Source organism: Acomys minous (genome assembly GCF_964271855.1).
Source record: "Acomys minous genome assembly, chromosome: 3".
NCBI classification, from domain to species: domain Eukaryota; kingdom Metazoa; phylum Chordata; class Mammalia; order Rodentia; family Muridae; genus Acomys; species Acomys minous.
Window position 1 is genome coordinate 21,224,232 of NC_140485.1, and position 15,738 is coordinate 21,239,969.

Genomic DNA, 15,738 nt, shown 5'->3' on the forward strand with positions numbered 1-15,738 from the left:
CCTAATGCCTGCAGTGCCCCCCAGGGACCAGAAGAGGTCATTGAATCCCTTGGACTGGAGTTAGAGACAGATGTGAGCTGCCACGTCGATGCCTGGAATCTAACCCATGTCTTTTGCTCGAGCAGTAAGCACTCTTAAACACCGAGCCGTCTCTACGCTGATTGTTATCCTTTTAAATGAAATCTATTTAGGGAATCTGGGGTTGATTTTCCAGTGAACTCACTCCCTGGTCTCTCCTAGGCTGATGAAGCTGCACCTGTGGCAAACTATGAGAAGAGAAAGGAGGAGGAGCACAGTCTCCTGGAGAAGCTCACCTGCCAGCTGCAGGAGCTTGCCGTGAGCATCAGCAGGCAAGACCCACTCAAGTATGCTCCCTTCCTCCTCCAGACCTTTTCTCTTTGGTTCAGAATAGAGAGATAAGGCAGCGTGATCAAACACGTCAATAACAGCACAGGCAATTATTGCGTATTGCTGTGGATTCCAGAGTGTGTCAGCTCCTGTAAGGATGCCAAGAGGTGTCGTAGTCTCTGCTCCCACAGTGTGCTCCAGCTGGGGCCGTAGGCCAGAGATCTGAGTACCTGAATGACCCAGTGGGAGAAAATCCGCTGCTGCAGCTGCTGTCACAGTTAAAGCGAGTCTTGATGCAAACCAGGGAAGTGCTTTGGGCTCTCTGCTTACGTCATTCCCTCTATCAAAGAACATAACTGTTGTTGAAACCCTGAAAGTGGAAACATGCGTTTTGTTTTTGTTTTTGCTGGAAAGGACAGTAATAATAGTTTTTACACATTATAAAACAATTATAAAACCCTGCAGGTATAAACAAACCCAGTTTGTGGAGACTCTTCTAACTAATGCTATTTCTTAACTCTTTTGAGACAAACTCTTTGTTTTGTTTGTTGAGACAGGGTTTCTCTGTGTAGCCCTGGCTGGCCTGGACTCATTTTGCAGACCAGGCTGGCCTTGAACTCACAGAGATCTACTTGCTTCTGTCTCCTAAGTGCTGGGATCACAGGCCTCTCTGTTCCCAACCCCAGTGAGGAACCTCTATAGAGAACACAACCCCAGTGTTCTCAGCTTCTTTGCTGCTGGCCTTCTGAAATCTAGCCGTAGGGGCATGAGTGCTCATCCAGACTTCTGAACTTGTCTTTATTCAAATCCTTTCACTCTGTGGCACCAGGACTCAGTCTCAGTGGACTTAGCAACTCTGAAAGGTGACCTCTTACACCTTAGCCCAGTGAGACTGGCTCCCTGCTTCAAGTCCGTCTCATTCCCAGGGAACAGGTGAAGGCAGGGCTCACTTTGAACATCTCAGAGTATGAAACGTATCAGCTAAGCTTTATGCAATGTCTTCCAACAGCTGCTTTCCCCCACTGGAACTTACAGTTGTTTCCAATGGCAGCATAAACACAACACTAGCCATTCTGTCACTCTCAAAACTGGGAAAATCCCAGAATGTTTGTATCTATGCCCATCAGCGTTTTACCTAGCATTCCGTATAAAAGGCTGAAGAACAAGCTAGGCATACTGGCACATGCCCATACTCCCAGCCCTGAGGGGGCAAAGGGAGGAGGACTACAAATCCAAGACCAGCCTGAGCTATACACGCAAGACCGTCTTCACAGGTGTGGGGGTGCACGATTTAATCCCAGCACTGGGGAGGCAGAGGCAGGTGGATCTCTGTGAGTTCAAGGCCAGCCTGGTCTGCAAAATGAGTCCAGGCCAGCCAGGGCTACACAGAGAAACCCTGTCTCACGTGATTTACATCGTGAGTTCCAGGGCAAACAGTCTGTCTCAAAAGAAGGGGAGGAAGGCGGAGGAGGAGGAGGAAGAGGAGAAAGCTGAGAGTTTAACAAATTATAGAGCCTGTAAAAAATTCAAACTTAAAACCTAGAGTTCTGAAACCTTAATGAGAGCTGGCAGTGGTGACTCCCAGTGGTAAATCCCAGCACTTGGAAGGCAGAGGCAAGCGGATCTCTGAGTTTGAGGCTCAGCCTGGTCTACACAGTGAGTTCCCGGACACAGTATAACCCAGTGTGTAAATATGCCTATCACAGTATCTAGTAAGAATTCGCCAAAACAAAAACAAAACTCGGGGAAGATAAATGGACAATATAAGCAGGTTGTGTCGTTAGTAAAGGCAGCATCGGATCTGAGCTGACAGTGAGTTTAGCTGGCAAGGATTTCTAAATAATGGGAGTGATACACTAAAGCAAATTGAGCGTGGAAGAGAAGATGGAAAAATGGGAACAAGATAACAAAGGTTCGTAGAATTCTAGTGTAGAAAGTGATCAGATGAGCCTTCTGCAGCTGAAACATGCTGTGTAAGGTGGCACATGGATTCAGTCTAGAGATCTTAAGAGAGAGGCACACCTTAGACTCAAAGGAGAAAGTAATGCCAGACACTCAAATGAACCTAATGCGAGGATTTGAAAAAGGGAAAAAAAGCCCTGTAAAACAACAATTTTCAATATGCTGACAAGTTTACAGACAAAGTGTACATGTTAAGTGAGCCTTGTGAGCTCAGCTCGATGGTGGAAACTGTCAGCCACACTCCCCTCCTCCTCCTTTCTGCTTCCGGCTCCACCTACAGAGCAGCTCTCACCCATACAAACCTTCCCCACCCACTCTGTGCCCAGGCGTGACTTCAGTGATCCTATTGAGAATTGTTTTTCACAGAGTTGAGGCATACAGTGACAAAGAGGAAGATGACACAACTGAAGAAGATGAAGAAGAAACTGAAGAAACTGGTGGAGAGGAAGAAGAATCAGAAGAGGACGAGGAAGAAAAGCAGGAACCAGCCTCCCCAACACAGGCCGAAACCGTCAAGTACATTGCTCTCGGGGACTTCGCTGCTCAGCAGCCTGGGGACCTGATGTTTAAGGTAGGTGGGGTAAGTCTGCAGCACAGCCAGGCTACTTGCACACCTGACTGCGTGTGCTACACCATCCTGAGAGTAAACCTTTCCTTAGAAAAATAATCATAACTTACAAGTAGCACTAATAGGAGGTTCTTGTACTAAAATTATCCTTTCTAAACACTGTTTTCAAATAGCTTTAGTTTTGTTGTTGTTTTGTTTCTGTTTGTTTGTTTGGGGGGGTTGTTTTGTTTCTTGAGACAGGGTTTCTCTGTGTAGCCCTAGCTGTCCTGGACTCACTTTGTAGACCAGGCTGGCCTGGAACACACAGAGATCCACCTGCCTCTGCCTCCCGAGTGCTGGGATTAAAGGCATGTGCTAGCACTGCCTGGTTTTAGTTTTGATAACTCCTAATAAGGGTAATTCTATAGTTGTGATATGCATGAAATTACTTAGGCAGAGCCTGTAGCTTGAGGCAACAGGCATGCTTCATGCTATTAGAGGGATTTCTTCAGCTCCCCAGCACTCAGGAGGCACACAGACAGATGTCTGTAAGTTTAAAACCAGCCTGGGACTAAATAAGCTCATTTTACCTTTGTAAAAAGATATTTTTGAAGCATTTGTAACGAAATATTGTTCATGATTATATAGTTTTTGCTCAGTTTCTACTTTGTTTTCATTTAAGAAAGGGGACATTCTCCACATAATTGAAAAAAAGCCTGATGGTTGGTGGCTGGCTAAGGATGCTGAAGGAGCCGAGGGTCTCATCCCCAGGACCTACTTGGAGGTTAGTCTTGATCTCTTCTGCCTGGCCTGCTGAAGTGTTTCCACTTATGGTGATGAGGCGTGGGGCTGGGGCCCTGATTGGTTGATAGGGGAGTGGTGTGAGATAGAGAATCAGCTTTAATCTTAAAGAGCCAAGAGTAGGGGAAATGCGTGCTAACCGCCTGCCTCCCAGGGCATGCATGTGAGCTCTGCCATATCCCACCAAGGAGGTGCTGTGGGTTAGTGCTGCTTTCAGGTACCGTCCACTGTAGTTTTTGAGAAAGGGTCTTTCATTGGGTTATCATGTCAGCCACCAAGGACCAGGGATCTGCCTGTCTCAGCCTCCCCAGTGCCCAGTGATCACTGTAATCACATATTCTTTCAAAGCTGGAGAGCAGGCATCTGCTGCTGTGATCGTCCAAACATCCATCTTTGGATTTGATTTGTTTCACCAACTGGCCATCACCTGAGAGTGCTTTCCTCTATGTTTGACAGTGCTAGCATGTTCATCAAAACCAATTTCATTATTTATTTACATTTATTATCATCCTTGTATCCTATTTATATCATCCACATTGAATATAACAGCTGTTTTAATATTAATGAGGCCATTAGACATTTGTGTTTGATATTTTTGTTGACTTTCAGCTTTGTGTATTGTTGTTAGCTAAATCTATCATTGTTTCCAGTTATGGTTTTGGTTTTATACTTGATATTACTTCTGAAAAGAACTTCCTCATTCCAAGATTATTTTACTGATTCTTTTCTTAATCTTTAAGTTCTGACATAAACAGGTATATAATTTATTTAGGTTAAATTTCTCTGTCTTTTTTTTTTTTTCTTGGACAGCTTCTTGCTAGGCTAGAACTCATGATCCTCCTGACTGGGGTTCCAAGTTCTGTAATTACCATGACTTTCTGTCATTTTTTTCCAGATATATGTTATAAGATTTACGTACAAATATCCTATGCTATATCTTCCTTAAAATAATGGTATTTTTTATTGGTTGATTTTGTACTGACTGAAAGTCACTTTGTGTGCCCACGGTTGCAGCCGTATAATAAAGAAGACACGCTTGAATCAAGTGACAGCAGCAAGGAGAGCAGTGACGAGGACGTGGAGGTGGTGGACGAAACTGCAGATGGAGCTGAAGTAAAGCAGAGGTACGAGGTGTGAGAAGGCCTCAGGGTAACTTAAAGAAACCTGTGTGTGCGTGTTTGAGTGTGCATGTGTGTGTGCATGCATGTGTGCCTGTATGTGAAACCTTAGATAGTGTTCCTCAGGAGCTGTGTACCTGACTTTTTGATCTTGGCTCTCTCTGAGGCCTGGAGCTTGCTAATTAGGCTAGGCTGGGTGGACAGCGAGTCCAGGCACCTTGCTGCCTCCACCTCCCCGGCTCTGAGATTACAAATGCTCATCACCATGCTTGGCTTTATGTCGGCTCTGGAGGATTGAACTCAAGGCCTCGCACTTGCATGGCAAACATTTCACCAACGAAACCATCTCCAGCCTCAGAAACTTTTGGCTTAATTTTTACTATTATAAATAACTTAACACTTTCTTGAAATGAGACAAGCTTTGCTACTTTATTTCTGTAATTATTTTAGGGTACTTAGTCTAGCTTGGCTTCCTCTGAGAAGAAAGACTGTTGAGTTTTCAGAGCTGACACTTCATTCTTTGACTCCCAGTTGAAATAGTCACCCCGATCCCTGCACTGAACTCGCTCCTTTGTCTCCCCAGAACCGATTCCCACTGGAGTGCTGTTCGAAAAGCTATCTCAGAGGTTGGTATCTCCTATCTCAGGTTTTGCGTCTAACATTATTGATGTATTTAACAAGATATGTGTGGTTTGTTGCTTGTAGTTCAGTCTGAGCTCAGAAGCCGAAGAGACACTGGAGGGCAGCAGAGATCCTAGCCTGTGCAAGCTGTACAGCGCACACGGCACGCCTGCTGCAGGGGGCCCAGGATCCAAATAGCATCTCTCCTTAGGTCCTAGTGTATTAGGAGCAGAGACTCTCATCTGGGATATGATTTGAGAGCTTAGAATTATCCTGTGTTCCTATATGAATTTTCTATCATTTTGGTATATTAAACTTTAGCTATTTAAAAAACATAAAAAAAGATGTCAGAGTAAGAAATTGCTTATAATTCTATCACTCAGAAGTTATATAACACTGTGAAATTTCTTCCAACTCCATAAACCATCCCCATTAGAGTGTAGTGAGTAGCGTTTGTAACTCTACATGCACAAAACATCCATTGATTCGAAAGGGCGTATCAGGTGCAGTAGAGAAAGCATTTGTTCAGTAGTGTGTGCTATAGAGACTGACAGGAGTGGGGCCATCATGGTGCAGGGCACACTTGAAGCAGCTGGTTTAGAACCCAGAGCTCTGTACTCTGGTCACTATGAGAGGGCAAAGTCATGAGGAGAGAGCAGGGTTCTTACGGAGTGCCACCCTCAGGGACTTGGGGTTACACTACAGTATTTCTTACTTCAAAGCCTGTATGTTTTGTGTTTCCCTTTTTGGGCTACAGTTACGATAGTGTTGACCTATTGCAGAGGAAAGGAGAGGAGCGATAACCACAAGTCTGCTTCATTTTCCTCTCTTCAGCAGATAAACACAGTTGATGTGTTGGCCACAATGGGAGCTATTCCTGCAGGGTTCCGGCCTTCCACACTCTCCCAGCTCCTGGATGAAGGTAACGCCTGGCTTCAAGCCTCTGCGCTCCCCTAGTCAAGCAGTCAAGGCTGAAGCTTAGTGTTTATGTCATTGTCCAAACAAGTTGAAGATACTAAATCTATACCTCCCAGTGTGTGTGTGTGTGTGTGTGTGTGTGTGTGTGTGTGTGTGTGTGTGTGTATGTGTGTGTGTGTGTGTGAGAGAGAGAGAGAGAGAGAGAGAGAGAGAGAGAGAGAGAGAGAGAGAGAGAGAGAGACCCTGTGTGTATACACCCTGAAGCCAGAGGTCGACACCATGTGTCTGCCTCAACTGCTCCCTGCTGTATTTTTTGCAGCAAGGCCCCCCTCTCAGCTTGGCTAGACTTAGCAGCCAGCCCAGGGCTCATGGTGTGTTCCACTGCGCTGCACTTGGCTTTTGCCTGGATTCTGAGGGAAGTGAGGATTGAGGTCTGAGGAAAGAACTAAGGTCTCGTGCTCACATGACAAGGGCTTTACTGAGCCACCTCCCCACCTGAGTCCACCTGCTTGAGTCCCATGCCCTCCTCCTTCCTCAGCACCAGGGAAGCCAGGCTGTATACGGTGCTCAGCATCCCGGCCCCTCCCCTTGTTTCACAAACAAGATTTCTTAATTACTTGCCTTTCCTGTATCTTTAGCCAACCTTTCCCAGCCTTCCTCTGATGGGTATTAGCAGGCCAGTCCCAGGACCCATCCCACCTGAGCCAAAGCCTTCTTTCACATGCCCTTTTCTGTAGCATGGCTTTCTCGCAGCTGTCTCACTGCCTGGTGTTTCTGTTTCCTTGTCCGTCCTAGCCATTCCTGGTGCGTGAGAACTAATGTCTGCAAGCTGTTGTAAGGCCCATGATGGCAGGTGTCCCCTGCATACCTGAGCTGCTCATTTATCCTTGGAAGGGCTTCTTGAGGTTACCTCTGATGGAATGGTTCTTCCCTGTCCTAATGTGCCCACCCCTTTCCAGCCTTCCCAGAGACGCCTGCCATGGGTTGTGGGGTTTCCCCTGCGTCTGTCTCCTTAAAACTCAGGCATCAGCTTCGTCAGACCCCTCACTCAGCTGTAAGCTAATAAGGAAGAGGCAGATCTCTCGGGCTCATATTCTGTTTCTGGCTTTTAACACAGCACTTGGCCCAGAGCAGGGGCTCCAAAACTGTTTCCTGAGTAAGTAGTGCTCTCTATAATAATGCTCCATGGTTGTAGGCCTGTGATCCCAGCACGTGGGAGGCAGAAGCAAGAAGACTAGAGGTTCAAAGTCACCCTCAGTGATATAGAGAGCTACAGGCTGGCCTGGCATGTGTAGAAGACATTGTCTCAAAAAAAAAAAAAGTAATTTTTTTACAAAAGTGAAACTAGTTATGTAATTTTTCCCTCAAATCTCTAAAAAGTGATTATAGATTTCTTGTATTTTACACACTGTTTGAATGAATCGTCATTATCGCTGGATATGTTTTTGTCTAAAAATCTTTAGAACTCTCTTGAAGCTTCCTTGAAGAGATCTTTACTTTCAATTTTGTTTTGTTTTGTTTTTGTTTCTGTTTTTTGAGACAGGGTTACTCTGTGTAGCCCTGGCTGTCCTGGAACTCCCTGTAGACCAGGCTGGCCTCGAACTCAGAGATCCACCTTCCTCTGCCTCCCTAGTACTGGGATTAAAGGTGTGTGCCGCAACAATACCCAACTAGGGTGATATTTATATATTTATATCCTAACGTTTGTGTCTTATTCTAATATACAAACATATATTAGTACATCTGCCTCAGGAATTGAGTTCTTAGTGAGTACATGGCTTTTCAGAGATTTTATTTGCTAAGCTTGTTGTGTAACAGCATGTTTGGGTTTTGAATTTCAGGTCTCTTTTTGTAAGAAATAAAAAGAATGTTGTTTTAGCAGGCAACCAGTTTCGAGCAAGCTACTTCTTGCAGCCAGAGCTCACGACATCACAGCTGGCCTTCAGAGATCTAGTGTGGGATGCTAAGGCAGGCACGGTAGGTGTCAATGCTGTTGGTCACATGAGAGTGTCCAGTGTCTGTCCTTGGCAAGTATGTAAATAGCGTGCAAACTGACAAATACATCAAGTACATGGCAGAGAACACACTGTGTATTTCCAAAAGATATTTTATAATTTGAACTTTGTACCTAAGCATTATTTTTCCCTTTTCTATTTTTCTTCTCTCATTACAAAATAAATCATTCTAAGTTTGTATATTAGTCATTTTTTTTGAAACAAGGTCTTGCCATGTAGCTCCGACTATCCTGCCATTTTTTTCCTAAAGAAAGAAAATGTGGGGGGGGGGGGCGGGGGTGGTGTGGGCAGGTGTTCTGAATGCATGCACATCTGTGTGCCACAGGTGTGCCTGGTGCCCGCAGAGGCCAGAAGAGGGAGGGAGTTGAGTCCCCTGGAACTAGAGTTACACAGTTGTGAGCCACCGCCTGAGTGCTGAGAATGCAGCCTCAGGTCTGGAAGATCAGCCAGTGCTCCTAACCACTGAACCCAGCCCTCCAGCCCTCCAGCCCTCCAGCCCACCAGCCCTCCAGCCCTCCAGCCCTCTATCTTTACCTCTGTTTTTTCACATATAAAAATGGAGTGATAAATAACAATAGCAATGACTCTTTCAACACAGTTATTGTGGGAATTGAATGATAAAGAACACTTCTGGCCACATAAGAACTTAATAAGTGAGCAGGGTACAGTGGTGCAAACATATAATCCCAGAACTTGGGGAGGCAGAGACAGGTAGATCTTTGTATGTTTGAGGCTAGCCTGGTCTACAAAGTGAATGATACACAGAGAAACCCTATCTTGAAAAACAAAACAAAAAACAAAAAAAACAAAAAAAAAACCTCAATAAATGTTAGTGCTGCAGTTTGGCAAAGTGTCTCTGCTGTATGATTTTACTGGAGAGATATTTCTGTTCACCATAAATAGACCAAGGAAATTATTCTGTGGAGCCCAGTGTGAACCAGTAAACCTATGGGGATCATTTGCAGGGACATGGATGAAGGATCACTTACAGGAGCTTGGAAGACTTGTATAGCAATGTCACTGAAAAGCCACTCCCAGGCATTAGTGTGCTGCTGTTGTTGTATGTCCCTCCCCTCCTGCACCTTGCAACTTACAGGCAGCTATTCCAACAAACATCTCCCACCCCAGTATTTGTTTAGTTTTATAATCTCGGAGTGAGGTGGTCTTAATTGGACCATGAACAAAAGCAACTTGGGTAGGAAAAGGTTTCTTCTCAAGACTCTCAAGTCACACTCCATCACTTAGGGAAGTCAGGGCAGGAACTCAAGGCAGGAACCTGGAGGCAGAAACTGCCATAGATGCCTCAGAGGGGTGCTACTGACTGGCTTGATCCTCGTGGTCTGCTTTCTTATACAAGCCAGGACCATATTCTGCCAAGGAGTACATCACCCACGGTTAGAGCAAGCACATTCCTTCCAAGTTTTTTTTTTTTAAAGGCTTTTCAAGACATGGTCTCTCTGTGTAGCTCTGGTTGTCCTGGAACTCACTCTGTAAGCCAGGCTGTCCTCAAACTAAGAGATTCACCTGCTTCTGCTGGGATTAAAGGCATGTGCCACCACGGCTGGCTTTCCCGGCTATTTATCTTCATTCTTTTTCTCTTCCCTTCCTCAGAGCCTAAGCACCCTGTGGTCAGGGCTTGGAAGGGATGGACCAGAACGTTAGGGCTTTTTGTCAAATAACAGAATCCAAACAAAAGGAGGGTTGAGCTGGGTGACACTGCTGCCTTGTTCTGGTGCCCCACTGTGGGAGCTGACCCTGCTCACACACACCTTGTTCTGGTGCCCACTGTGGGAGCTGACCATGCTCACACACACCTTGTTCTGGTGCCCACTGTGGGAGCTGACCATGCTCACACACCTTGTTCTGGTGCCCACTGTGGGAGCTGACCCTGCTCACACACACCTTGTTCTGGTGCCCACTGTGGGAGCTACCCTGCTCACACACACCTTGTTCTGGTGCCCACTGTGGGAGCTGACCGTGCTCACACACATCTTAAAGGAATGACTTGGGGGCTGGAAAACAGTGATTCCATGGCCGAATCATACATCTTACATGTGAGTCCCACGTGTCCTTTTCATTGCAGTTTATAAGTAAGTGAGAAAAAAAATGTTACTTTCAAATACAGCTATATGAAGATTTACTTCAAATGACTGATTTTAAGTGAACTTACCAAAACTGTGTTATGTATCAAGTTCTTGGGTTTTGTTTTGATTTTTAGTCCTTATATATTTTCCTCTTGTTCCTTTGTTTGCTTGTCTTTAAAACAGGGTCTCATGTAGCCCCGGCTGGCCTTAAATTCCCAATCCTTCTGCCTTCACCTCTGAAGTACTGAGATTTCCAGAGTGAATTGCTACACCCAGATTTGTGTTTATTTTCTTAAAACTATATTTATAAAAGATGTTTTAGAAAATGGATATTACAAATAATAAAAATATATTTTGTGTTTAATTTTCCTTTCAGATTATGTCAAGACCAAGTCGTGTTTCATTGATTCTGACCCTATGGAGCTGTAAGATGATTCCTCTCCCAGGGACAAGCATACAGGTTCTCAGCAGACATGTTCGCCTGTGTCTGTTTGATGGTAGTAAGGTAAGAACTAAATCCACTGAGAACTAAGTCACGTCACCCCAGGATAAGAAAGGGGGATTATATTAGCATCGTATATTATATATAGTACGTTAGGTAGCTACTGCCTTTTCTCCTGCAGTTCATCCTCTTGTTTCTGCACACCCTGTTCCAGTTTGAAGTTTGGTTTTTAACTAAGACATCAAAAGAATAGGACTTAAACTAAAGACATTAACTCATGACACTGATTTATAACAGGTTTCCTGTCACACATGGATCTAGTAGGGATGAACGTCTTCATGCTGTTGACTTCTTCCACAGTAAATCTAAGACTGCCACAAATAAGAAGAGCTGCTGTCAGAATTAAGCAAGGACATGCTGCTTGTAGAGACAGCCTTACCACACAACCCAATTCTCTGAGCAGTTCGCTAAAAGGCTGCAGTGCCCAAGGGAGCAGCCGATGTGGGAGAAGAGCCTGGGGTGGTCAGCTGGATGCCTCATTTTCACTGCTTTTCTCTTGTTGGTAGAGATGGAGCTCAGGGCCTTCTGCATTGGGCTCGCACCTTCAGTGCGTGCTTGCCTCTCTCTCCCTTCTAATCTTTTGTTCTTCTGTTTTCTTTGTTTTCTCTCTCTCTCTCTCTCTCTCTCTCTCTCTCTCTCTCTCTCTGTCACACACAAACACCCCCACACACCAATCACACAGACACACACACACTCTCAAACACACTCTCACTCGCACACTCTCTCACATGCACACACATACACTCTCTCACACACACATACACACTCTCTCACACACACACGTAGACACAGACACTCTCCCTCACAAACACATACACTCACACACACTCATACACTTACACAGACAGAGGAGAAAGCACACATGTGCTGTCCAGTGCAGCCATTGTTGATGGCCTAGGACTCAAAAATGCGGTGTCTCGAAAGCCCCTGCAATGTGATTTCAAATGAGAAAATCTCTTTTCAGGTTCTGAGTAATATCCATACAGTCCGAGCCGTGTGGCAGCCTAAAAAGCCTAAAACATGGACCTTTTCTCCCCAGGTAAGTCACCTGCTGAGCAGGTTCCTTCACCTGTGAGGTGTAAAATGCATCCGAGGCTCCCTGGGTGGTGCGGGGAGCATGCAGCATGCATGGAAATCTTTATAGTCTTGAATGTTCTTTGATGATTTTGGCAAAAGCCCCTCAGGCCCCTGACTCACAGAAGCTGTGATGGAAGTCTCTCAGTGGGTTTCAGTTTTAGGGAATGTCCTTTGATGGAACAGAAAGCAAGGAGGTAAGATTAGGACTGGGGCGTTTTTCAAGATGAAATCTTCCAACTGTGCTAATGACATTTGTATCTCCCTCAGATAAAAATCAAAGGCAGCGCCTCAGGGGCTGGTGCATTACACCCAGACCCCGACAGGGCTGCAGTCAGCTCTACACAGACGCTAGTGAGCCAAGGGTGTCCTCATGTTCTTTTTACAGTATTGTTTGTGGTTTGCTTTTTCCCTACCTCCAAGGACTCATTATTTCAGCATTTACTTCCCTCCCACAGCTAACTCCTTAGTTCCACTGCACCCTAGAAGCCATTCCTTCCCCTTCCTCCTACTGTATCCTGTCAGGTCTTAGCACAAGACAGAGGGTCAGCAAGAGGGCACAGGCTGTGCTGGAGGCTCAGCCATGTCATTTGATGCGACTTGTGTCCTCACTTCTTTGTAGGCACTGCTTTTTAACTCTGTTTTATTTGAAGTTCCTTATATCTCTTTCTTCTCCACCCCAATCCCTTCCAACACCAATTTGGAGAGAAAGAAGGTTAGTGAGGAGAGAAGAATTCTCTTCAGCTACTTCCTGCTGCTTAGGGTCGTTGGGTTCCTTGAGACAAGTCCAATCTTGATTCAAGATATCTCTAACTACTTCTTGTCAAACTACATCAATAGCAACTGGGGGAAGGGGCATCAGCAGCCTTTTCTCTCTCAGAGCCCCATCTCTCTCTCTGGGCTCTGGCATTTATTCCCTCTCCAGAGTCCTCAGAATTAAACTATCTGCAGCTGGCAAAGAACTTCCCTAAGAGCCTGCACCAGACAAGGATTTTGTTGCTGTGGACAGTCTGAATCAGCCCCAGATCCCACATATGGCATTAAAATAAAAACATGTTTACCTAACATAACTGAGTTTTGATTGACACCAAACCTTCCACTGCACTCCTCTCTGGCACGCCTCCTCAAAGCCCTTTGTTCCCTCATGCTTGCTCCAGGGAGTGCTGTTTGTCTTTTGTCTCAGTCCATCATAGTTTGCTCCCTCGTTTCTGTGCACGTGCAGTGTTAAAGGTGGGATTTTCTGTTTTTGCAGTATGAGAGGATGAGCTGCCTGAAGGAATAACTAAGTATAAATGATCTTCTTGAATGAAGCTGAGCACGTCACATGCTCTACTTATGTGGGCATTTGTATGTACATATACATTTGTGAACAGTGGCAGTACCCACTGCTCATGGTCACTGGCTATGGACAGGCCACATGCGCTGTGGTCCTTAGCAGTTCTCAGTGTAATATAGCATGCAAATGTATTTTATCATAGCTCTTGGGACTGAGTTATAGTACTTTTTTTCTTGCCTGTTCTAAGGAAAAATAAAAAATAAAAAAAGTCAAAGGTAATCTCCCTGTCATCAGAAAAGCTAAATGTTTCTACTTCTAATTATTGGCATGTGAATCTGGTCCACCTCCTTTCAAGAGAGTTTTTGTTTGTTTTACATTTGTCTAACTTAGCATATTCTTTTTTTTTTTAAGATTATGTATACAGTATTCTGCCCACATGTATGCCTGCACGCCAGAAGAGGGCACCAGATCTCATTGTAGATGGTTGTAAGCCACCAAGTGGTTGCTGGGAATTGAACTCATGACCTTTGGAAGAGCAGCCAGTGCTCTTAACCTCTGAGCCATCTCTCCAGCCCCTAACTTAGCATATTTATGTGCTAAAACACAACATGCAAATGAAGATCAGAGGGCAGCATGTAGGAGTCCGCAGTCTCCTTGTACTTTGTGGGTCCAGGGATCAAACTCAGGTCTCCTGACCTGGCAGCAAGTTCTTTGTTCACTGAGCCAACTGCGAGGCTCCCAGCTCTCTCTAGTATAATGCTGAGCTTGAGCCCTTCACTAATGGATGGGGCTGAAAGCCTGCCCACCCTTCACTTTTGTCAGTAACTCTGGTTTCCTTATCTTTCTAGGTTACCGGCATCTTGCCGTGCTTACTCGATGGTGACTGTTTCATCAGGTCCAATTCTTCAACTCCAGACCTTGGGATATTATTTGAACTTGGAATTTCTTACATCCGCAATGTATGTCAAGATTGAAAGGCAAACTATTCTACTGCATGGAAGGGGGACTGTTAGAAATGTATCTAATTCACAAGCAGAGTAACAGAAGCTGTGCTAGCTGCACATGTGCTGGGATGGTAAATGCCCTGACAAAAGCAACTCGGGGGAAGTGTTTATTCCGGCTTACAGTTCCAGGGCATCATCCCACCATGGCAGGGAGAGCATGCCAGGTGGCAGAGGAAGGCGAGCCAGTCCCATTGCAGCAGCAGTCAAGAGGGAAGCAGACACTGAACAGGAAGTGGGACTGGACTACCCCAGCGACCCACTTCCTCCAGTAGGACCCACTCCTTACAGGTTCAACCAAAATCCCAAGTAGTCCCAGCAGCAGGCCCAGGCATTCAAACACACATGGCTATGGGGACTTTCTCACTTGAACTACAACAAGGGCTTTCTGTATATCAGACTATGGAGGGGCCAGAGAGATGCTGGTTCTCATTTTTAAGAAGTGTTATATTTTATGGGTGGCACAGTAAGGAGCTCCGAACAGTTGCAGGGGTCAACCCTGTCCTTTCACCATGTGGTCCCAGTCATTGAACTCCAGCTGTCAGATGTGGCAGCGAGCGCCTTGACTCACTGAGCCATCTTACCGCTCTGGTTCCTAATTTGTATGTGATGATGCTAAGTGGTATTTATGGCAAAAGGGTATTGTTGCATTTATAGCATCATTGAATTCCAGTTGCTTTTAAAGGCTGGAAACTCAAAGGCCAGGACTTTCCAGGGGTAATTAAGAGGTCCTGGGACATTCTAGCACTGTCTTCCTGGAGCCAAGGCCACTTAACTCTGTAGGTCACAGTCCTTGCTCAGGAATTTTCGAGAATGGCGAGAGGGCATCAGAAATGTGTGTTAGTGTTTGTCATGAGGAATACTACACCTACTGGTGCACCCTCACTAGAGATCCCACTTGTCCTTAGTCTTGACACCCTTGTCACAGCTTGACAGGGGTAGCATCTAAACCTGCAGCTTCACAGAAAGGTGTAGACACAGGAAGGTCATGTTAGCTCACTGCACCATCCTCTACATCTCCAAGATGGATGGTAGGACATGAGAAGAGCCGAGGGAGTCCCAGGGTCCCTGGCAGTTGGCAGGAAGGGTGAGCTTCCTAGCAAAGCAATCCTGAGTTATTTTCCTGTGTTCCATCCCCCTGTAAAACAGAGCTTCCAAATTCCATGTAGCATCCTGAGATTTGACATTGTCCCCAAACTCTGTATAGCACTGGAGACCCAGGAGCATCAGTCACCTCAAGGTGAGGTTTAAGGGACTTTTCAAAGCAACTGTGACAAAGTAGGATTGCCACTTGAAGTATCACTCTTAACATCTGACCTACAAGTGAAATGGAGCCATGGAACATCACACCTCACTTCCTTTGAGGGACAGCTTGGTCCTTAGAGTGGACGTTCACTGTGCTCCTTCCAGAGGCCTTGGGGTGTGCTTTTACGTGGCTAGCTCAGACGCCATTCCATATGTTCATCTTATT

At 45.4% G+C, this 15,738-nt stretch overlaps 1 protein-coding gene across 6 annotated transcripts in view; it reads left to right on the forward strand.

Annotated features, from left to right (window-relative positions):
* Positions 1 to 15,738, forward strand: part of NPHP1 (nephrocystin 1) — a 44,297-nt gene that overhangs the window by 10,810 nt on the left and 17,749 nt on the right. For 2 of the 6 annotated variants that reach the window (XM_084774258.1, XM_084774263.1), the window contains exons 5-14: positions 241 to 365; positions 2,677 to 2,881; positions 3,540 to 3,641; positions 4,673 to 4,782; positions 5,360 to 5,402; positions 6,232 to 6,319; positions 8,195 to 8,292; positions 10,791 to 10,919; positions 11,881 to 11,955; positions 14,115 to 14,225. In XM_084774258.1, the coding sequence (XP_084630384.1) occupies positions 241 to 365; positions 2,677 to 2,881; positions 3,540 to 3,641; positions 4,673 to 4,782; positions 5,360 to 5,402; positions 6,232 to 6,319; positions 8,195 to 8,292; positions 10,791 to 10,919; positions 11,881 to 11,955; positions 14,115 to 14,225 (1,086 nt within the window). The remainder of the gene's footprint in view (positions 1 to 240; positions 366 to 2,676; positions 2,882 to 3,539; positions 3,642 to 4,672; positions 4,783 to 5,359; positions 5,403 to 6,231; positions 6,320 to 8,194; positions 8,293 to 10,790; positions 10,920 to 11,880; positions 11,956 to 14,114; positions 14,226 to 15,738) is intronic. The other 4 variants (XM_084774262.1, XM_084774260.1, XM_084774261.1 and 1 more) reach the window with 4 other exon arrangements.